The following is a 23,182-nucleotide window of genomic DNA, read 5'->3' on the forward strand; positions in this document are numbered from 1 at the left end:
TAGTATTTGTAAACGTCTCATTTACTGTTCACTTTATCAATGCCTATCTACAATGGAAGAATTATTTCATTCGCCATCCCAGTAACCATTTAACAGTGTTAGAGCAGGTTCAAAGTAAAGAGTGGTTGTAATAAGACAAGCTGCATTGGTATATCCTAAACTGCCGCTTATAAGCCCTGGGCTTATACAACTTCGTAAGGGGTTTTAGATGGGCTTATAAATCTGAGCTGATTTTCCAAAAGGTGGCTTCAAGTTATAACCTGATACACCAGCACACTGGCCAGGGACTGGCTTTTATGACCGATGACGTTAGCGGGGTCAGGAGTCTAAAATGGGAGAGGGGTGGGGATAAAATGGCTATTATGTTGTCCCGACCGTATTTTTTCACCCTTTCTCCAATCAAAGAGACTGCTGCCAGATATGGGTCCTTTCACTTTGGGGCCACCTTTTTTGAAAACCAGCTCAGAAATAGAGGGGCTTATATCCGAGGGGGTTAAAACCGGAATAAAAAAAACCGTTTCGAAACGAGCTATAGCAGTGTTGATCGAAATACGTTTTTCGTTTACTGGTTTTTAATTACAAGCTTTAAAACGTCAATATTTGCAACAAAATTAAAACTTACAACACGAACGAAACTAGAGGGGGCTTATAATCGGATGTATCTTTTGGTTTATAAGCGGGGGGGGGGGGGGGGGAGGGCTTATAAGCGGCAGTTTACGGTATGCTAAGTCAGTACATAGTGGTTTCCGAGCTCTCTGATCGGCTACTCAACTCGCCAAATTCATCTTTCGGAATTGACCAAGATTTCGAGCTCGAGTAAGGAATCAGCAGAAAACTCATGGCATTTACAACAATTTACAGAAATATTTACAAAAGAAATTTCTGTTCTCAACGTCGCGTCGCGTGCAATCGCTGACTATCCCGAATAGCCAAGAATGACTGAGCCAATCAGATCCGCGTATTTGAAATAGCTCACAAAAACGCGAGTTTTGTAAAACCACTTGATCAGTAACACATCCAAGAAAAGCCTACAACACCAACATGTACTTACAATATTTACAAAGCTACAGGAAACACTCGAAATAATTACTTTGAAACGTCGAATGAAGCAGAAAACACAAAGTACGGCATCACTTGTTTGGGACAAGTGGCATAAAACTTAATGCCGCGTGGAACTGCTGACATCAAATGTTGGATCCAATCAGAATCACCATTTGAGTACGATATTTATAGTAGTTACCTCAGACATTAAGTGTTATGCAACACGCTTCTCGGGTCTTGGACCGTTATTTTTCATTTTGTCTATGGTTTGCATTTGCAAATATCAACTCTAACTTATTCAGCCACTACGTCACCGAGGTACAAGCTAATAAAAGAACATTGCTCCAAATATTGTATATCGTAACAAAATCATAAAGATTTTAGCTCTGGCGTGACCAACACCCTCGTTCGTTCACGGGATGCTACACCTGCGCCTCCTTCATTGGTTTGCAGCTTAATCACAGGTTTATTGGCCCGAAGTGCTGCAGAAAGGAAACAAAACGACAACATTGATTGATTAACTCATTATTTACACTCCTTCTAATTTTTATCACCCCTCCCCCCCGAACTCCCGTTCAAATCAGTCAAAGTGTGGTAAATGTATGAAGATTTGAACTGTGAATGAAAACTTTAAAGAGATGGAAGGCCACTGATGTTGTATATTGATGTTCATTACAAACTGAAAGTATCCCTCAAAAACTGCGGCTTACGTTTTTAGGGCAGTTTCTCACTATACAGAAACACGAAAAATGTTTTAATGATAATAATAATAATAATGACGATGATGATGATGATGATGATGATGATGATCCTGGATTTATTTTCAGACGTTTACTATAAACTCACCATTGAATCCCCCTCAATAAACACTTGTGCTAGCGGGTTTCTCGGCCTTTGCCTACAATCTACTGGCGTGACTACACGTTTGTGACCAGCCAACATGTAGGTGGCCACTTCCATGTCGAGAAGCGCTTCCTGGGCTAAAGTCGTCGGTACTCCTCGGGAAGCGGACGAGGACGATCGAAATACACTCGTTGATTCGTCGGCAATGTTCGGCCCCCAACAAAAGCGTGAACTCGCCCCAGCATTGAGTGTCATTTTTCTCTGGATAAGACTGGCTGTGTTTGGAGACGATACTGCTGACCTGAGAGAAAGGCTGTTTGCAGATACATTTCTTGCACTAACTGAACCTTTTTCTTCACGCAATGAAGAGCAGTTGTGCAGCGCACTGGTAACTCTGGTCACGGCTCTAGACCCTCTAACTGGAGTAGGATTGGTAAGTCGCACCAATGGAGAAAAGCTCGAATTTTTTACGGGACACGACGAAGTAACATTACATGACGAACTCGGCTGTTCAAAGGCGGTCACTTCTGGCTCATTGGGACTACAGGTAGGTACCGGTCGCGAGCTTGGTTTCCTGCGTTGTGTTATAGTTCTTTGAAAATCAGAATCACACTGATCAATTGAAGCATTGGCCATTACCGAAGGCTGTGAGCTGTTGTCGACGTTACCATGACTCGTACATGAAGTAGCAGTAGTCTCTTCGACTGACAGTTCGCTTATATGAAGTAGACCCAGGTCTTCCAATGCTTGGCGCTCAAGTCGCGCATTGTCCTCTTTTTCCTGGGAAAAAGAAAAATCGATCCATTACTGGGGTGAATTTATGTCGCTTCACTTCACTCTCTATATGACCTAAATGAAAGGCGGGAATTTAAATCCAACAAAACCTAATGCACCTACAGCCATTAAGTTTACGATAATTCTTGTTAGTAATTGCCTAGGTTAACATGGGTTTTACAGACGAAAGACACCACCTTCCTCTTCCAAGAAAATTTAACCTTACTTCGAAAGTAATTAAAAGGACTGAGTATTCGGACTGAGCATAACTTTGAAACTGTACTAGTCGTTACTATCTGTTGAATTTTTCACCTTTCTCTACAGGCCTTCCGTTAGCATTGAACAATTACCTAATCATAACCGGTGTTACTGCGGATTTCTTCAGCGGCTTTCAAGTGCTTTTGTTTATTTTTAAATGACCTGGCGTTGTTTGCGTGTTTCACTTTTTGGCAAATTTCTTTTCAATAATCTAAGAAAAATTCCCGCCAAAATTGAAACCCTTAAGAGTTCACCATATGAACACCATATTTTGGCCAGGAGCCAACTCCATAAAACCCTTTATGAAAAATTGCGCAAATAAGCCAAAATAACCAAGTTGCAAACTAAATATCTCGGGAAAATTTCACGCAAAACCATTATTCACCGTGGTTGCTGGGGGAATACGTGCTTAAGAATTGCATTACAAATACCTTTCCTGTAGTGGATGAGCACTCTTCGCTGTGGACCTGAGCTGTTTGCTGGGGCAGCCTGGCCTCGGCCAATGACCCAGAAACTTCCATTTCGGCAGAGGGCTGAAAACTAGTGATTTGAACAGTGGAACATTGTAGTCTGGAACCGCAGTCTTGGATTGCATCACCAGACTTCGGAGTGAAGCTTAATGCAGAGACTGGAGGCTGTTGCTTGGTACAAGAAGTCTGGGAAACGGACACACTCTGGTGTACAGGAGTCATTATAGAATCATTAGGCATCGCTTGGATGGATGGACAGTAGCTTGTGTCTAGGTATTGTAATAAGGGGCCTTGCTGGGGAGTAAAAATATGCGACCAAGGCTGCCGTTGAACGGAGTTAACCGACTGAGAAACAAGGGGACCTCGTCGCGCTGGTGTGCACAGAGTGTCAGTAGAGGACTGGTGACTAGTCTGCTGATGAGAATAGTTTGACGATAACTCTCTAAGAGGCTGGGAACTAACCTGAGGCCGCCATGTTTGTGTAGCTGGAGGAGCATGTAGGGACTGGACTGAGTGAGTAGCTGAAGACTGGCTGGTACTGCATAACGGACCATGTGGAGTCGAAGTACATGTTCTATGCGGCTGCTGATTCGAATCCATTAAAGGCTGCTGTACAGAAGCCGTTGAAGAACTTGCGAAAGTTGAATTTAGGGATACTTCCGAAATTTGAATTCCTTTTAGCACCCTCTGAGGTGTAAACATATCCGTTTCATTGAAAGGCTGCTTTAGAGAAGACGTCTGCAACAGGTTGAGAGAAGACTGAGAACGACTTGCTTGCACTGCAGATTCCTGGAAATTAGTGATTCGCTGCGGTGTAAAAATATCTGCCCAACTTGGCTGATCTCTGGCACAGGAAGGCTTGGAGCTTGACACAAGTTTTCGTGCGGGCGTCAGCAGAGGATTGCTATTGAGTGATTGGGTGTCTGGCACGACTGTTCTTTTAGGGAACTGACTGGTAGCTAAGCAGGCGATTGGATCGTTCTCATCTGAAGAAAACAGAAACAAAAACGATGAATATGATTAGTTATACATAAGTATGTGACCATATTTGTTTCTTGAATCTGAATCTGAATGAAGTTGGCAAAAGTGATGATCAAGCCACTGCTAACTAATAGTTTAGATACCATACAGACGTTCGCGCTAATTGTTTATGAGCATCCTTACTGCGCACATAATTCATGCCGTAATGTCAAGTTCATTCTCGACTTTATGAGCAAAAAGGAAGAGCTCTGGGATCGAGAATGTGTCAAGCTACGTCACGTACAAGCGCGCGCGCATACTTAGAAATCTAACCACATGTAGGACTGGTTGCCGTTGCGTCAACTTTGCGGTTTTCTCTCTCAAATGGTCGGTGACCCCTTCTTTTTTGAATAGATAACCTTCTTTTACAATTCTCCAGAGATTGTCAAAAAATGAACAAACGTTTTATAAAAAAAAAAAAAAAAAAAAAATTCGCGCGAACGTCTATAAGCCCAAAGGTGTGCAATAAAGTAGATGCTTGCCCTTTTAATGCTGAATTTCCTTTTAAAGTCCTATCCAGCATTCCGGAAAACCTAGTTTAGAAAGCTCCAGATTTCGTCCGGCCGATTGGCTGTTTTTTTTTTTCTTTATTATTATTTTTCATTAGAACTCTCGTCGAAAAATAAGGCAGACGCATAAATGCTCCATCACGTGAAGTTCGAAACTTAGGAACCTGGTTTGACTCGAAAATGAATATGCTGTCATATTAACAGAACTTCCTCATCCGCTTTCTATTATCTTTATAATATACGTAGAATTGGGAAACATTTAAGTCGTCCAGTCACTGAATCATTAGTTCATGCCTTAATAGATTACTGTAACAGCCTGGTATATGGCCTCCCAAATTTACATATCATGAAACTTCAACGGATACGGATACGGTTTCTGTCTGGACATATGTTTGTTGACACAAGATTACGCCGAGTTGTCACGTTTCATCAATGGAAATAGAAAAACAGACAAACAGCTTTCCTAAACAAAAAAATTATTCAGATAGGTCTTTTTACAGGCCTAAGAAGCAAAAGCGACTTGCAAGCGATTTGGAGTCAATTTTGAAGCGATATTATCGGAGCACGTTTTTCAAACATTTTGCAAGAACTGTTCGGAAAACGAAAAATCGGTCTGTTGGAATAGTATTTTCAGTACAAATTCCAATCAAACTTCTAATTATTTGTGTGTTATATTCCTAGAAGCACTCAAACTTTATAAAGAAAGTCCGCGGATTAAAAGTTGATTTGAGATCCGCCCGCTCACCGGGTTGATGAAACCACAAATCGAAGAACAATTTCTTCGCCGTTAATGCTTGATTTCCGCTGTTGAAACTGTCGAGCATTCCTTAGAAGTTCCTCTTTCGATTTACCGTTTGAGGGAAACACGAAATTGGAGAATTTACCACATTTACCGCAAAAGACTGAACTAAAATGGCACCGATAGGCTTTACGCCCTTCACATCTCATGAAATTTGCTCGCTTGTTTGCTTTTGATTACATGTATTTTTGTTTTGGATTTCAACCGATTCTGTTTCTTGCATCTACGTATATTTGTAGCGGGTGCACTGTCTTGGAGGAGTGACCTAATAACGATGTTTGAACAAATCCTCAAAACTGGTCTCCTTTTCAAAATGTAATAAAGTCATTTCACCTATCTTCCACTTCTCTGTGAACAAAACCTTTAAGCTGTCATGGTTAAACTTGGATTTGAGCTAATCATGCTTCGATAACCCGGCCCAGATTTTTCAAAATGCGCCGTCTGGAAGTTTAAAACGCCTCCACGTAATTATTAATCTATGTCCATGAGAGTCGATACAAATCTTACCTTGCTCCAGATTACCTTGTCTTCCAACCACTGTTGATAAAGGATTGTAAGTGGTCATATTTTTCTCAGTGCTAACAACCGAGCCCTCAGTGTTGGGCCTGGTACTGAACGTGGATGTCCGTCCAATTCTAGGAGCCCTGGGACTTGGCCGCGTGCGCCTGGGACCCGTATAATAAATGGAAGTCCTTTTGGTTGGCTCCTGGCGTTAACAGAATTGAAATGACGTTATGAAATGACATGATTGTGGGGAACTAAATCCTAATAAATTGCAGTTCAGAAAAAAGCGAACACTGCAAAAGCAAAACTCACGCACTTTTTTGCGTATAAACGCGTTGCAAAATACGTGTTGACACGCGCATTCGCTTTACTTTATACTCAGTCAAAGAGCTTTGCTTCGTGTGAGTGTTTTATAAACAAGACAGGTCATACTCCCAAAACGCTACTTACCGTAAAGGTGGATTTCCACTCGAAAATTTTACGTGCGTACAGACGTGAATTTAGCTGGCTTTACGTACGTAAATATAATAAGAGGCGATGTATGAGCCGCGTGCGTAAACGTAAAAAGTTGAGTGCTGTTCAACTTTTTACGTTTACGCACGCGACTCATACATCGCTTCTTATTATATTTACGTACGTAAAGCCAGCTAAATTCACGTCTGTACGCACGTAAAATTTACGCGACAGTGGAAATCCACCTTAAATGACCGAGTTAGAGCCGCGGCGCTTATTTCAAACCTGTGCTTGGGGGTGCGGCGGTAATTTGGGCAGGGCGCTTAATTCTAGACTGCTAAAAAAAAAAAAAAAAATACAGAGAAAAATCACGTTGCGAATGTATTAAGTATTGATTATTCCTCACTTTATTACACAAAAAATAAAAACGACAAGATAAAAGCAACTTGAAAGTTGATTTACAAATGCTCTGCAGCTTCATTCATTTATCAATGTTTTAATGTTCATGATGCAGTAAAAAAAAGTACAAACAACAAAATAAACTCAACTTAAAAGTCAATTCATAAAATTTAATGTTCTGTTCTATTGTCAAACGTTTCCATGCAATTGTACCTCTTTATACTACAGTACTGAAACCAGGATATGATGTTTTTATATGTACTCGAATTCCCGCCGCGGCGCTTATTAAATTTTTCAGGGTGTAAATGCGGCGCTTAATCAGGCAGCGGCGCTAACTCGGTCATTTACGGTAATCTATATTCCGGTGTTGTTGTTGATCTCCGTTATATTCCGGTCATTAAAGAAAATAACTGAATCACGCTTTCCAAAATCGGAACATTGTAGTTCAATTCTTGATATGAACACCGTAAGTGAAATATAAGTTTGACCTGAAAATATGGCTTTGTTTTGTTCTTGGCAATAAAATCGGCCGAGAAATATCGAATTGAGCGGGGTATAGGTGGTTTGCATCGCCGCCATGTTGGTGGACAAAACAAAAGAAAATTTCTTCACAAAGTTTCCATAAAAATGGCAGGTAACTCCCTTATTGTTCTTATTGTTCCTATCCACCAACATGTCCGCCATGACGTCACATGCACACCACCTATAGAATAGAATAATTGGATATTGATTTCTACCATGTGATGTATTTTAGTTCCTACTTAGGCCGCTAGAGGCGTTGGCGCCGTAAGGCAGCGCAAAAATGAATCGAAAATCCCTTCAAAACGACAGCGTGTCAACCTTTTATTAGGTAATAGTAAACTGCGTGCTATTAAGTCTAGCCTGCGCAGCAAGCGTTTCCTTTTCTGCGTGTTTCGTTATTTGACCGCGCGGAGTATGGAAATCGGCTTTTTGGTGCAGAAAACTCTTCCTTTGCAGGCTAGATCAAGTCAGAACTATCCACGCGTAGGATCAACTTAAAGTTTCAAAACGATTTAACAAACCTCCCTGAACGCCTGGCGACCTCTGCGGTAAGGTGTCAGCCTCCCGCCCGCTAGAGTTACTCTGCTGGTGTTTGGAATACGCATCTGGTTATCAGCTATCCCAGTGTTGCTCAAAATGCTCTGTAATGCATTAAAGTCCGGCTGGAAGTCGAATCCATCGCTTTCAGGAGCTGAAACCAAAGTTAAACACAATACAGTCGAACTTCCCGTAAGCGGACACCCTTGACCTTGAATTGGTACCAGGAAAACTGTCCGCTTATGCGAGGTTAAAAATGCAGTGTTTGTATGTAGCTGAAAATTTGACCAAGTGTCCGCTTACGAGAGGTGTCCGTTAGCGGAGGTTTGACTGTACTGTTGGATTGCAGTCACTGTTACAGAAAGAGTACCACTGTAATCGCAGGAGGACAAAAAGGACATGTAAAGAAAAACAATCTTTATGCATCTTTCAGGCAGGTGAGAGAAACAGTGATTTCAGTGTGCTTGGCTGAGAAAAATCTAAACGTGAGATCTACTGGAAAGACAAGTGTTTCTTTCTCAGCTGGCTCACAGAAGGAAGAACGCTTCTGTTCAGTTTCCAAGCATTTTCGACTTGGCACGGAAGACTTTTGACTATTACTCAGATTCCAAAGATCGCTCGAAGATCAATTGATCTGAACCTTTCCCATTACTTTTCAAATATTGTGAAAGGATAAATACCTCTTACTAACCTCAAAGCGCGAAACGCGCGGCCCATAAATCAACGGAGGAAAAAACGAGGATCCGTAGTTATCTTACAGTACGGACTCGGAAAACGAGGTTAGTAAAATATTTATCACATCACTGAGGTTAATCGGACACGCAGGAAAGGAACAACTTTCAAATTTAGCGGGCCATACAGTGAAATACGGCCCGCAAAATTGACCAATCACACCGCGCGTACTAACTGAGAGATAATTAAAGTAAATATCTAACTAAAGACTACATAGCTGGCTGAGAAAATATCATTGTGAGACAATGGTGACAAAAAAAAAAAACAGCTAGTAAATTTGACTGCCAACCTCACAAGGAATTTAGAACAGAATAATAACTTTTCTTTAACCAAAATGGGCGTGTTGATTGATTTGGATAGATCTTTCCCTCCTTCAGCTTCCAGTGACTGAACTTCAAATGCAACGAACGAACAAACCAACTATACCTTTAACTAACGAACAAACCTACTAACCATACTTACTAAAATTAGCGAAAAATCTGCCTGTTTTTTTTTTAACGATGCTAAGTATCAAATAACGAAAACTTTGGTGAGGAAAACAGCAAAGAGCCAAGGTTAGCACTTATTGACAGCAACGAGTTACCTTAACAACACTATGGTTTGACAAACTAGTACCTTGGTCTGCCCAGGCTACCTGTTTCCTCTCACAAGAGCGAGCCTGGGGCCCGCTTGTGTCAACATTACGTGGTTTCAATGGAGACACAGTGAGCTGAGAAGAGTTGGTAAAGGAGTGTGGTTGTCCTGTGGCAGCTGGCTGGGTCTTGGGTTTGCTGTAGTAAATTGAGGTCCGTTTTAGGATCCCTGTGGTTGGCTGACTATACAAGTCTGACTTGCTGTGAGAAAAAACAATACAAGACATATACATGTACTACATGATTTACTGTCATATGATACCTATTATTTTGTATGAGTTTTAATTAATTTTTTTTTCTCATGCACAGCAAAATGTTTGCAAGACTTCAACCAAGAGAAATCGATTCACACAAGAAAAATAAAATGATGCATGTATTTCTTGTGCTCTGAGAAGAAACTTGCTTGCCACATAATCAGATATTGATAATATTACAGTACTGCAAAGGTTGGGATGTGATGTACCCCAAAGTGAATGGTTGGTAAAGATTTGTGCTACTTCCTTTATATGTACATGTAACTATATTACTAAAAATACTTTTATTATATAAACACTAGTGTTTTATTAGGATTTCTGGCACTAAGAAAATCCACATATTTTCACGTGTAAAAATACGATATTTTTACATGTAAAAATATCAGCCAATCAGAAATCAGGAAATCTTTTTTTGTTGCCATAGCAACTTGCACTTTCGTTTACGTTTTCATTTTCGTTTATTTTTACTGTACTTTGTAGAGCTCTGAGTTTTCACTGGAGTATTTTAAAAAATGAAATACATTTATCAGGTTCTCGACTCCAGGGCATGCTTTTGGTTTATGGAATGGCTGATTCTTGTTTATATAATAAACAGAATAATACATGGACGCTTGGAGATATGGAATTTATCATCTCGTGTTCACATTCGATATCTCACTCGTTCCCTGCACTCACTCGTTCAATATCGATGTGAACACTCGAAGATAAATTCCATATCTCCGCGCGCCCATGTATTATTCTCTATATATCGCACATTATCAATAATACGTTCTAACATGCTCTACAGTGTAAATGCGCGATCACTATTTCGTACACTGGATTAAAGAGAAGTCCTGGCACCTTTGTGCTATACTCAGTTTTAGCATGTGCCAAATCAAATGTTTCATCTGGAATTACTTTACCCACAGAACTGTAACTGCAATTATTGACAGTTCCTTCTTATACAGAGTCTGAGGTATTTTTGCAAAGTGCATGGCTACGGTATATGTGGAAAAAGCAGATCTTAGCTGGAGCTCCTGAGATCAAAATTGGGGGTAATCATTAAGAAACAATTATTCTAAGAGCTTTAAAATATAATTACAACAATGTACGACATTTTTTCCAATGCTTAATATTACATGTACATGGACATTAATAGCCCTTGCCAAGTTTTTCTTTCACTGTATAGTGCCATAAACCAACTTAAATCATCTTTGTTTTTTAATAGTAGGCACCGTTCTTATGAAACCCGAGTTTATCTGACTGCTATCTGAAGTGCAGATCCTTTTAACCTACATGTACATGTACCCTCCATTCAAATCTCCTGGGAGTGCAGCTCAGTGTTAAGAGCATCAATGGGTGTGGAGTAAGTCAAATTGTTGCACCTATATCTTAACTCCCATTAGAGAAGTTCAGTGAAAGTAAAAAACAACAATAGCGAGTACACAAAATGATGCAGTACAAATAAGTAACTTTGAGTTTGAGACTACATGTACACTGTACATGAACCAACATGTAACATGACATTGTGCCTGAGTTACATGACAGTTAATTGGCCTAACCTTGAAGACATTGCAGCAATTGTTGCTCGACCAGTAATTCTCAGTTCTTCATCCTTAAAAAAAAAAGCCATTTATAAAATAAATATAAATTTATAATATAAATATAAACTACCAAATTAACAGAACTGATGGTTGTGAAATAATATTTTAGAAAACCAGCAGTGCAAGAATTTTAAAATAAACAGTCTACAGGCTGAAATAAATAAAACAAGACAAGAAGATCTCTAGAGAGGAGAATTAAAGAATCCTTATCAATAAAAACAATCACGTTTTTTTTACATCCACTGATTTCAATGTGGTTACTGATAAAAGAATAGACAATATAAATTCATTTGCAAAAATGCAACATGTGACATTCCCACCACCTTAATTCCTGTGTTGGTCAGAATTCCTTTTAAGGCTGTGCTGTCTATCTCAAAATCGTCTTCTCCATCAGAAACAGCATCTTCCTCATCTTCACTGTTGTAAGTGTATGTTCTCTTAAACTTGTGTCTTTGTTGGCTGTTTTCAGTGAGATTAAAAGCTTCAACCTAAACAAGAGTGCACATACAGTGTAGTTACAGAAAAAATATGCATACTGTTCCCATCTCATGGAAGGGATTATTTCTCAAGATGGATGACTAAACTCGGAAAAAGAAATTCTGAGTGCTCGTATCAGGGGTGGAGCCGAAGACCTTTCGATAACTAGTTCGGATGCTCTACCATCGAGCTACAGGAGACTCGTGGGAGCTAAAACCAATTTAAACTTAAGGTTCATGGGACAAACATCCTGCATACTGCTAAAATTGGAAATGTCAATGAGTGGCATATGCGCAATCCTTCAAATTTTTGGGCCTTTCAGTCACCCCACCCCACCCCTCCAAAAAAAAAAAAACCTGTTTGTAACTGGTTGCAGAATGATGTACATATTTAATTTAATGTTCAAATTGATTCTGATTCATTGATAAAGTGTTGATAAATATTAAATACATGTAAAGTTAATGATAAATAATTTAGACATAATTTTGCGACTCACCATTGTGTTTTTCTTCTTGGAAACTGCTTTTCCCTGCAAAAAAAAAAAAAAATGGTAGGAAATTAAAAATACTTTTGTAGAATTGAAATTAGGCAATGCACACTGTACTGCTCATTTTAAAGTAAGTTACCACCCCCAAGTGAGATGCAATTTGTGTGACGTAAGTTCTTGTGCAATGTTAATATTGTCCTGCATTGTGTAATGCAATTCAAAACCCTTGCTACATGTAGCACCAGATTCCAACAATGATTTGTTCTAGAAAATACCGATGCCCCTCCCAAAAGAGGTTCTTTTGTTTTGGACTCCTCAAACCTTCTAAAATTTCAAACGCTTTAATTTACTCACATTTTTAAACTTATCTTTCTTTAAGAGATAACTTTGACTTTGCAGAAGATGATGTTTAAATTGACTGTCCATCACCAATAAGACGTAAGCCCAGGACGTTTTCTAGAACCACACAATACTCTAAAAATCTGATCTCATCCTACATGTACTGTAGAACATACTACGTCACTGTAAGATAAACATGTTATTAATTTTCCAGTGAATGATCCCCTCAGGATAAAAGCGAATTGGCGTCTTATTTGTATAATAGGCTAGTATTTTAACTCAAGTGTTCCATAAATTTAAGAAATATCGTGTCAATTGGCTACATTTGCATACCTGTTTTACCCAATCTCACAAACTTTGACGGAAACCAAAGAAAATACACTTTGTCACCGTTGCAATATAAACGACTTTCTGATTGGATAAACTTTCAACCAATTAAAGAGCAAGACAAAAAAGAGCTCTTGTGTTGTGCGAAATTTGTGTCAAGTTGGGGGAGGGGGGTAAGTGCATCAATTTTCTTTAGGGGGAAGAATTGGGTAATAAAGGGGGGGGGGGGGGTGCTTAGAGGTAAAAATCTCCAGATTTTGGATCTTCAGAAGTTGGCATCTCTGTCAGTACTCTAAGAGCTTCCTACATGTACCTTATGTATATAATGTACATCCATGTGACTGTAAGTACGCTGTACTGTCTAATTTTTCAATACACCAACCTTGGCCAACTGGCCTTCCCATTTTCTGTGAAGCTTTGAGAAGTCAGGAGCTTTTTTAACCTTGGAGGGCTCCTTGTTAATTTTTCCAGACGAAGGTACATTCTGGACAAAAAAGAAATAACCAATTCTTAGTGTTCAACCATGTAACATAACGTGGATGATCTTAATGTAATCATGCTCAGTTGACCACAGGCTTGCCTAGACAAAAAAGCCTACATGTTGAGGCACAGACAATAATATTATTGCAAATGATGACTGGGTTTGTGTAATACACACTATTAAATTTGTATTGTAGTTTAAAGTGTTCATGCAGATAGAATCATTATGGAACCCCAAGCAGTGGAACAAAGTGGATTATAATTATATCAAATGAAACTGGTTTTAAATTTTTAAATTTAAATCATAACATATGGGTACAGTGTATAATAATATTTATCCCATGCCATAGAGAATGTCAGCCAATCAGAAAGTCAGAAACCCTGTTGTATATTGCCGTATACAACGGGTAGTATTCCACAAAAAATCCCGGCCTTTGTCACGGCCTACAAAGGCTTTTATACAGTCATTAAATTAGCAGTACCTATTTATATCTTTTTAATTTTTTATCAAAATTATGCATCTTCAAGAAATGTTGCCAATCTGTTGAATATTTTCACTGATTGTATTTGCTGTTAAAGCCTTAAAGAGTGATGTTTTGTGTTTACTCTTACTTCAATGAGTGGCATGGGATAAATTTGCTATGCAAAGCTTCCTTGAGGTATACCGTGAATATTTCACTCATCACTTGATTTTTCTTTGTAATTCTATACACTCGCCTAAAGGCTCGTGTGTATACTAAGAAAAATAAAGTCACTAAGAAAAATCAAGTCACTCATGGGATATTTCACTGTATACCACTCGAAAGTATTGCATAACTAGTATACACAATGGTATACACGTACATGTACAATGTAGAAGTCAATGATGCTATAATTATTGACTCTCAATACATAGCATTAGACTAAATGAGGGATAAGAAAAAAAGGAACTGTCTAAAAAATACAAACAAAAACTTCAAACAAACAACAACAACGCAAAAACTGTGTCATGATAGCACACTTGTACAAGGTAGCTTACTGGGTCTGCATTTTCTTTATATTTTACTCCTTTCTTCACAGGTACTGGAATAGAACTGAGAGTGAAACTTTAATCAACAAATATAATAATAAATGAAATTAACAATAAATTTATTAACAACAATATATTGTACAATTTTCATGGAGAGTTGATCAGATCAAAGTTTTGTGTATTACATCATAATTACAAGATCTAACTAAAGATCTTTAGAATAATTATAATATATTATTGTCTTGTAAATACGTTAACAATAAGAAAAATATAGGAATGCACAAATGTTCAGTATCTTTGCACTGTACTACATCACTATATATACATAACAGGGCTGTCAACTCTCCCGGATAATCTGGGAGTCTCCAGATTTTGAACCGTATCTCCCGGTCTCCAGATTTATGTCACTCTGTAATCTCCAGATTTTGAGGCGTATCTTCTGGTCTCCAGATTGATGTAGACCTGTAATCTCCTGGATAATTGACAAAGTCTGCTATTTGTCGTCGGCTCGACTCTCTGACAAAAAAATCTGAAATGGTTATCATTGTTTCTGGTACTGTTTAATGTACCCCCCCCCCCCCCCCTGACCTTGATGCGACGCCTCTGTAAGGTGCTTTGCCGGGGATTTAGTCACGTTCTCCATATTTTAACACGTGTGAGGTTGACAGCCCTGACATAAGATTGTAAGTTCTTTTTAAATACTATTGTATGGTTCCAGAACATTATCAAAAATGCTTACTCTGCCCATGCACTCCCACCCATCTGGAAATCCTAAATTTGCTTCATACATTTCTTAAAATTTTTTAACCTTTGTGATTACTTCTGGCTTATGTGAACTCCAACTTTTTTTTTCATATTCCTTGACTTTTAATGCAATCTGAATGTAATATGTACCTACCTTTTCCCTGAACCAGGATTCTGTGTCCTTTGCCTCTTGGCTACAAACCAAACAGGAAAACATAGATGAAAATATGATTCTTGGACAACTCATCTGACAAAATTTTAAACTGGCAACTCAGATAAAAGTAACTTCAAAGTATAACTATGAAGTTCAAAGAACTTGAAAAAGGGTCCAAGGTAATATTCAGTTCCCAAGGAAAAACAATTTTTGCGTTCCCGATAGAGTCGGAGTGTACAATAATATTGTGGCAGTTAGAGCACTAAAACTCTGAATATATAGTACATGTTAGCCTCAGTCTAAATAAGGTGTATCTAAGCCCTCCACCCACCCCCCTCCCCACCCATCTGGCATCCCCACCACATACAGAATTGCATGTACGTATCATCCTCCAAAACCTCAGATGTATAATGGATTGTTATCATTAAAATCCTCTTAATACCCTTCTGTGGACTGTAAATTGGCTAGCTGTTGTAATTACATGTACGCTGTAGGAAAAGCTTATTATAATTAACAGCATGTCAAGTTGTTTTTATTGTCAAACCCAAAATGCAAAATAATATCTGACTCCACTAATAATTAATAGCTCATCCTGACATTTACCCCCCTCCCCTAGTGCCCAAAAGAAATATCCTATACAGTAAATTAGTCAGTTAACTGAATGAACACTCTGATAGTCAATATTTCTTTTCACCGAGACTGACTAATTCCCAGTTGGTTTAAAACATGAATTATAGAGGGACTCCTTACATACCATCTGGAATTTTGTTGGAAACTCCCTTTCCTTTGAGAGAAACTCTACACGTGAAAAACATGTATTAATATTACTTCCAGAATAATTAACATGCAGTAAAATGTAGAAGGAAGGCCTCTCAATAATCAGATGGTGTGTCACTGTCATACCAAAAATTAAAGGGAAAGTATCACGAAAATTTGCTGTCATTTCAAAACCCAAAAATGTTTGACTGTTAGCAGAAACAACAAAATAATTGTCAAGTTTGTTAAAAATTATCACCCCAACACAATAAAACTGTCGATTAGTGCCTCTGGTCAGAGACAGGGTAGGCCGGTTTCGATTGAAACTTGAAAAATATTAGGCTAATGTTTTTCAAGTTCTCGCATTTTTGTTTCCAAAATGCGCTAGAACAGATCACAAGTTGTTTCTTTCAAGAATAGAGTTGATTTCGTTCCTCTTCTAGTTCTAGAATTATTTGGCAGGTGATTGAAGGTCTTACTTCATCATTTTTAACAAAAGATATCAAAAACCCCATGATACTTCCCCTTTAATACACAATGGCCACAAATGTTTGTGTCACCTATTTTCAGCTTCACTATGAATAGCCAAAAAATGTATTTTGTTCAAACAGAATTGTTAAAATAATGGTCACGTTTTGTTAACAATAACCCTACCAGTGTGGCACACAGAAATAGTATTTATTTATTAACTATAATTAGCTACGGATGGATAGGATTGAGGTGGATTGTAACTTGAAAAACTTGGCAAAAATTTTAAAGTTCTTTCTGAGTGTGTATTTTAGGGAAGTCACTTACATGTAAAACTATCATTGTAGCTAGTTCTTCCTACAGTCGAACCTGTATTAAGCGGTCACCCTCTATTAAGCGGTCAGTTGTCAAAGTCCTGAAAATTGCTTCCCTTATTTACTGTAATTCTGACCTGTATTAAACGGTCACCTCTATTAAGCGGTCGCGGTCACCCTATACCAAGTCCCAGCGAGCTGTTTCTATTGTCTTGGTCTGTTTTAAACGGTCACCTTGTAAAAGGAAACCACTTAAATATGGTAACAAATAGCGTGCCAGGCAATTGAGCTTCTAATGAGCTGCACAATCGTGGCGTTAATGTTTTACTAGTCTGTTTCAATACCATGCTCTCCTTTGTCATACCATTTTACCGCCGAACTTCCTTAACCAAGTAAGTGATGTATTCTGTGCAACCTGTATTAAGCGGTCACTTAGCCATTCCCCGAGGGTGACTGCTTAATACAGATTTGACTGTATGAGAAAAACCTACAATATTATTTTCTTCCCGGTGTTGTAACAGCAATTTCACATTACCGAACAAGTTCTTTGTCAAATATTTGAGCAGTTTTGATTAAAAAACAGCAAGATAGCTCCGACAGTGCCTCTTCAATGCGACTTTGGTATGAGTCATCTCAAACCAAGGTTTGCTAATACTGATGCCTGCAATCCAAATCTGTCTCCAAAATAAAGTCAACCTGGATGGCTTGACATAGAGCAGCATCGTATTTGAAACAGACAGGCAATTTGACATGAAGCACCATTAAAAAATTACTGATGTCACCATATTATCAATATTATTTAATAATTACTATCACACAGACAGCCACAACAATAGACAGCTTTAAATATACAATGCTTGAGTACAACATGCGTAGCTCAGACATTAAATAAAAGAAAGATCCTCGCAGTTAGTACACAACTTAAGCTGTTGCGAAAAGAAAGCCTGAAAAAAAAATCAGGCTTGATCAGGATTCAAACCCATGACCTCTCAATGCTGGTAAAGCACTGCCCTGGCGTAGAGGTAATGGGTTTGAATCCCATTCAAGGCTCAATTTTTTTCAGGCTTCCTTTTCACAACTACTAAAGCTGCATAGTAATGCGCCGATCAACTCGAAACTTCAACATCCCCCCCCCCCCCCCCCCGGGCATTTGAACTTTTGAAGATTAGATCGTTCAAATTCCCGCCCCCTTGGGCCAAAATGGTGTTCAAATGCCCCTCCTAAAGAACAATCGTTGTCGGCTCCTGTCATGAGTTACTACAAAAACCACAACTTTGACATTGAAACTAATGATTTGAAATTGAATTTATTAAGTCGGACAATGTCAATCAGCAAGTGTAAGCTGTTCTAACTCCGAAACACGGCGAAGGTTGTTTAACGAGAAATACATAATAACATATTTAAAATGAGTTAGCCGGCTACGTAGACTGTTCGAGTGGCAGAGTATTCTGCAGTTTACTAGCCAAAGCGGCGGTTTTTCCTTCAACCATGTTTTTTTTTCTTTAACTGTTCACTGCTGTTTTATGGCTATTCTAAAAACCTCTGCAGACACAAATGCGGGAGAAAGGCGCAGCTTGACTCATTGCATAAAAAACTACATCGTTTGAACTAGAAATACATATTAAAGTGCCCATATCGGAAAATTTTTTATTTTCTTATCTGAATCTAAACATCACCCTAAGAACTTCAGTGAAAAAATTGTTCGATTTGCATACAACGCGAATTTTTTATGAATTTTATAAGACGTTCAAATTTGTCGCCATTTTGGCCCAGGATTCGCATTAGTCTCCTCTCGGTTTAGCAAGAGCTGTGACGTACATTCAGGAACACGTGACTTCAGCCTTTCTCTGGATCTCACTGAAAACAAGTCGCGGTATTTCTACACGTTTCTCGAAAATGCCGGAAAGATGTGTTGCAGCGAGATGTGGAAACATCAAAGACGAAGCAAATGGAATAAGCATGCACAGGATTCCTTTCTTTGGCACTACATGCCCGCAAAGACTGAGGAGGCGAAAGAAATGGATCGATTTTATGCTGGAGCGGAGGAAGATGTGGACGCGCGCCTGGAAAGACCTCGTCCTTGTGCTCGATGCACTTCAATGACGAGGATTTCACAAGGCTGATGAAGTCAGGTTTAAACTTAAAACGTGAACTGAAGTAGGATGACATCGCGTTTGTGTTTATCCTTTAAAACAGCTAAGCGAAAGGAAGACGAAGACCGAGAGACAACTTCGAAGAGGAGCAAGGAAAAGCGAATGGTAAGCTTTCGATGCTGAATATTCACACCCGCTTGTGACATTCTAAGCGTTGTAACCTTCTGAGGTTTATAGTTTGACCTCACTGTTAACTCAGTCGCAAGTTTTATAAAATATAGCGTAATTGTTTTCGTATATATTCTCATAGATCGTGAGATCCGCGAAGTTTTGTTGAGACCAAGCTCTCAAAAAATACTAGCACAAATGCTACCACTGATGTAAATAGATCGATGCGAGAACGGTCGCACTCGGCGGACACAGAAAACATTGTAAACCACGATGTAGATAAGGTAGATAAACTGCAGCAAGAATTCAACGAGCTCAAACAAATATTGTACACACATGTGTTGCAGAATTCTGCAAACAATAAAAATGTTGAAAAGTATAACAGCTTTATCTCTGAAAACCTAACCACCACAACGGGGGTTCAAAATAAAAAAGGGCACAAAACAAATAACAAGCCCAAAGAGCGCAGAAAAAAATTGGCAAAAAAATGGATTGAGATACAAAGAGAAAAACACGAGAAATTCATGAAGAATTTTTCAAACAAACAACTTAGCGACAGCCTGTTAGCGTTATTTCTAAAGGGCTCAAATTTGTCCCGACACCGGTGACAGACACGAATTACATTAGACGCCAACTCGAACATTTCGCAAGACGTATGCGCCTAAAAGATACAATGGATTTTGTAAACTGTGGGACAGTGACAAAAAGGAAATAACCTGTTCATTGGACAAGCTAACAACTTCCATCCTACAATTAAATTTACGGCCGAAATTTCAGAGAACGAGACAAGCTATTATTATCACAGTTCAACACGTGTCCTTCCAGTAGTTCCGCGACAACAATGTCGCTAGTCAGCGCTTCCCAATTGCCTTCGAGTTCCTTGCAGCAGTAGCACTCGCTGATATTTGCTAGCAGATCACGGCTACAGTTACCACAAGTACATCTACATGGAAAATAATTCGTTCGAATGTTTGTGAGTACTTGGCTATAGTTTTGACAGATGATAATGAAGAGCGCGTATGCAAAATGCAAGGTGAGAACTTTACCATCCACTAACACGCACTCTATTCTCCAAGCGTTTCGTTAAATCTTCCTCGAGTCGTCGCTTCTCCTCTTGTTCCTTGCGATATCTTTTTAGCCATTCTTCGTCTGCTATCGGCTCGTCCGCGTACGGTTCGAGTGTATCATCATCTTCACACGTATTACTTGTCTCGACGCTTTCAAATTCGTCCTAGCTGCTTTCTTCAGCGGTTTGCTCACTTTCCGTGTCAGATAAGTTTTCTGCCATGGAATATACTTATTTGGAGCTAAGTTTTTCCTTCCTACCGGTGAATCTGACGATTTTCTTTCTGCCGCGAATGTACTTTACTGAAGGTCAAGTGAGTGCATAGACTCGAGAGTTCCTGAATGTACGTCACAGACCATGTCACGTGGCCCTATTGTGAGCCTGTCGGCATTCTCATCAGCGGGGCGGGTGGACCGCAATAAAATAGGATTTTAAAGATTTGTAAAATTCATAAAAAATTTGCGTTTCATGCAAATCGAAAAATTTTTTCGCGGACGTTCTTCGCGTAATGTAAAGATTCAGATGAGAAAATAAAAAAAATTCCGTTATGGGCACTTTAATTAGTTAGCCGGCTACGTAGAATGTTGTTCGAGTGGCAGGATATTCTGCAATTTAAGCCAAAGCGGTTTTTCATTCGACAGTGTTTATTTCTTTCACTATTCACTGCGAGACAAAGCCGCAGCTTGACTCATTGTATAAAAAATCTACATCGTTTATATACAAATATCTATAAAAATAATTAATATTTAAGCACTCTCACTTTTGAAGACCTTTTTTTGTAAGCTTTTTTTGTAATGCTGTATCTCTTCCTTTAAACTCTTCCATCTCGTCCAAACACGTGTTTATAGCTGTTAGCGACTTCGGCGTCCCCCCCCCCCCCCCAAAAAAAGCGATTTGAAACCTGACACTTCCGGTTCAATTTTCCCCACCCCACCCGGGCAAGGTCAAATTCCCCACCCCCGGGCACAGAAAATAGTCAAATGCCCGGGGTTTGCCCGGGGGGGGGGGGGGGGGGATGTTGAAGTTTCGATTTGATCGGCGCATAACTGTGAGGATCTTTCTTCTATTTAACCTTCCATTCGCAGTTCAGAACACAGGTAGCATATCTCAGATAGCAAGAATGTACAAAAAATTAATGGCCTCCTTTTCAAAATCCATGTAATATTATGTACCTAAGCTAAACACACCCCTCATGGCGACTTCACACTACATGTACGCACAAAAAAATTGATTCTAATAATTCTAATATTAAAGCTTTCTAACGAAATTACCAGTCCTCAACGAAATCTTTGCAAAACTCTATCATGAGCCATTATTTCAACCACAACAATGCAAATTATCGTACCGGTAATTAAGTCAAATTGTTGCAATTGCAGTGGCTGTGCATGTGTGATAAGCCAGACATGAGCGCAAAAATAAAGTTCCCTTTAGTGTTTCAAGGATTATCTAGTTCGCTTCGAGTAGTAGGGGAGTCACGGCTAAATCGAGGTTTGTATATATTATAGTAACTGAGTAAGTTTATGGCTAATTTTTTTTATATATGTAAACTCCGATTAGCTTTGCCAAGTTTCAAAGTGGTCGATCATCACTCAACGTACATGTACAGTAGTCTAATAATCATGAAACGAAACAAACCAACTTTCCGCGGCTAGACATTTTTCTTAATACGTTAATCTACTGAATTAAAACCCGATCAGTTGGCTTCAGCTTAACATACAACGTCTATCGCGGACATAGCTTTCGATTTCAAGGCGCATGTACGTCAAAAAATATGAACAGCTCTTACCCATCTTTCGATGTTTTCCTGACCGATTTTGCCTTCAGTCTTGCTTCGCCAGCAGTTGGCATGGCTCTCTGCAACTCACATGCCCTCTTTTAAGGCAATGAAACAGCAGATCCGACGATAAAAATAACGAAAATACTAGAAATTCGAGCAGACGTATTTCATGTATACATCGAAAGAACGCTGGCCTTTTTAAAGTTTTGGCTTGCTCAGCGTGTCAAATTTCCCGTTCGTTTATTCGTAGCCAATCAGATCGCAAAGAAAATTCAAAATTACACTGTCCCGGATGTACCAGCGTCCCTCAGCATGGAACGCCTGGCAAATGTTTGTCTCTCCCCAGACCCTTTTTAGTCTGAACGCAGGCGTTTGAAACTTTCGCTTGTCCGTATGTTCCCCATGCAAGGTAATTTTATTTATACTATGGAATAACACAGAGTGGTTATCAATGGCTAGGCTACGAGAAAAGTTAACCCTTCCTTTAGACGCGATGCGCGTTGCGATCGTTATTCGATTTTAATTGTTTTAGAGGGGCACAGTTTCGGAGAATTTACTGTAAGTTGGTCAAAACTGCTCTTGAAGAAATATGATAAAGAACCTCAGTTCTCTATAAACAGGAAAGTGTTCTTAGAGCACTAGGAGGAAAATATGAAATGAATTCTCCGAGGAAAAATAAACTGTAATAATTTTTTTTGTGTGATCACTCCAAAATACACAGGAAGAACTTGAAAAAATAATTATTGTTGCAATCAGTTTCCATCCTGGCCATCCGCATGCCGCCAAAGATGATTGATACCAACTTCATATGCACTGGTAGGGTTATTTTTGACAAAACTGGACCGTACGTTTAATGCTTCCATCGATACAATATGTTGTTTGGCTAGTGACACTAAAAATAGGTGATGCTGGTTTTAAAACCTATGAAACTTATCAAACTGATTTTGAATGATTTCAATTACTATAAATAATTTTAACTGTGAATTGTTATATACTTTTCTGCGGTGCTTTAGTTTTAACACTACCAAAATTTCTTTTATTGTCATAATTTATAAATAAATAGATAAACCCGTTTCAGCTTGCTGGTATATCAGAATGCCTTTTATAGCGGAAAGACTGTCCTCAAAAATTCACAGTTACACTCAGTTCTTGAAAAACTGTTAGTTTTCTTGTACCTTGGACATTGTTCCCCA

General features: G+C 39.0%; 1 protein-coding gene across 2 annotated transcripts; it reads right to left on the reverse strand.

The window, feature by feature from the left end:
• LOC146486481 (uncharacterized) lies at positions 1–22,340 on the reverse strand. 2 transcript variants are annotated; one of them, XM_085101121.1, is made up of 14 exons: positions 21,999–22,340; positions 16,102–16,145; positions 15,348–15,387; positions 14,459–14,513; positions 13,343–13,444; positions 12,304–12,336; positions 11,654–11,818; positions 11,289–11,341; positions 9,477–9,694; positions 8,114–8,283; positions 6,237–6,420; positions 3,348–4,372; positions 1,888–2,664; positions 1–1,523 (listed from the first exon to the last, which is right to left on the reverse strand). In XM_085101121.1, exons 1-14 carry the CDS (start codon positions 22,058–22,060, stop codon positions 1,500–1,502), a joined length of 2,952 nt encoding a protein of 983 aa, XP_084957247.1. In that variant the 5' UTR covers positions 22,061–22,340; the 3' UTR covers positions 1–1,499. The 2 variants fall into 2 exon arrangements, with proteins under 2 accessions (XP_084957247.1, XP_084957239.1); XM_085101113.1 differs by having other exon boundaries at positions 6,222–6,420; positions 21,999–22,336.
• Positions 22,341–23,182: the final 842 nt, after the last annotated feature.

Source organism: Pavona decussata, unplaced genomic scaffold, assembly GCF_977016875.1.
Source record: "Pavona decussata unplaced genomic scaffold, jaPavDecu1.1 SCAFFOLD_21, whole genome shotgun sequence".
Lineage (NCBI taxonomy): Eukaryota > Metazoa > Cnidaria > Anthozoa > Scleractinia > Agariciidae > Pavona > Pavona decussata.

Coding starts and splice junctions, on each gene's coding strand:
- LOC146486481 (XM_085101113.1), bottom strand. CDS start 22,060: ATGCCAACTGCTGGCGAAGCAAGACTGAAGGCAAAATCGGTCAGGAAA. Junction 16,146..21,998: donor AGGAAAACATCGAAAGATGG/GTAAGAGCTGTT, acceptor TTTCACGTGTAG/AGTTTCTCTCAAAGGAAAGG. Junction 11,342..11,653: donor TGACCAACACAGGAATTAAG/GTGGTGGGAATG, acceptor TTTTTTTTTAAG/GATGAAGAACTGAGAATTAC.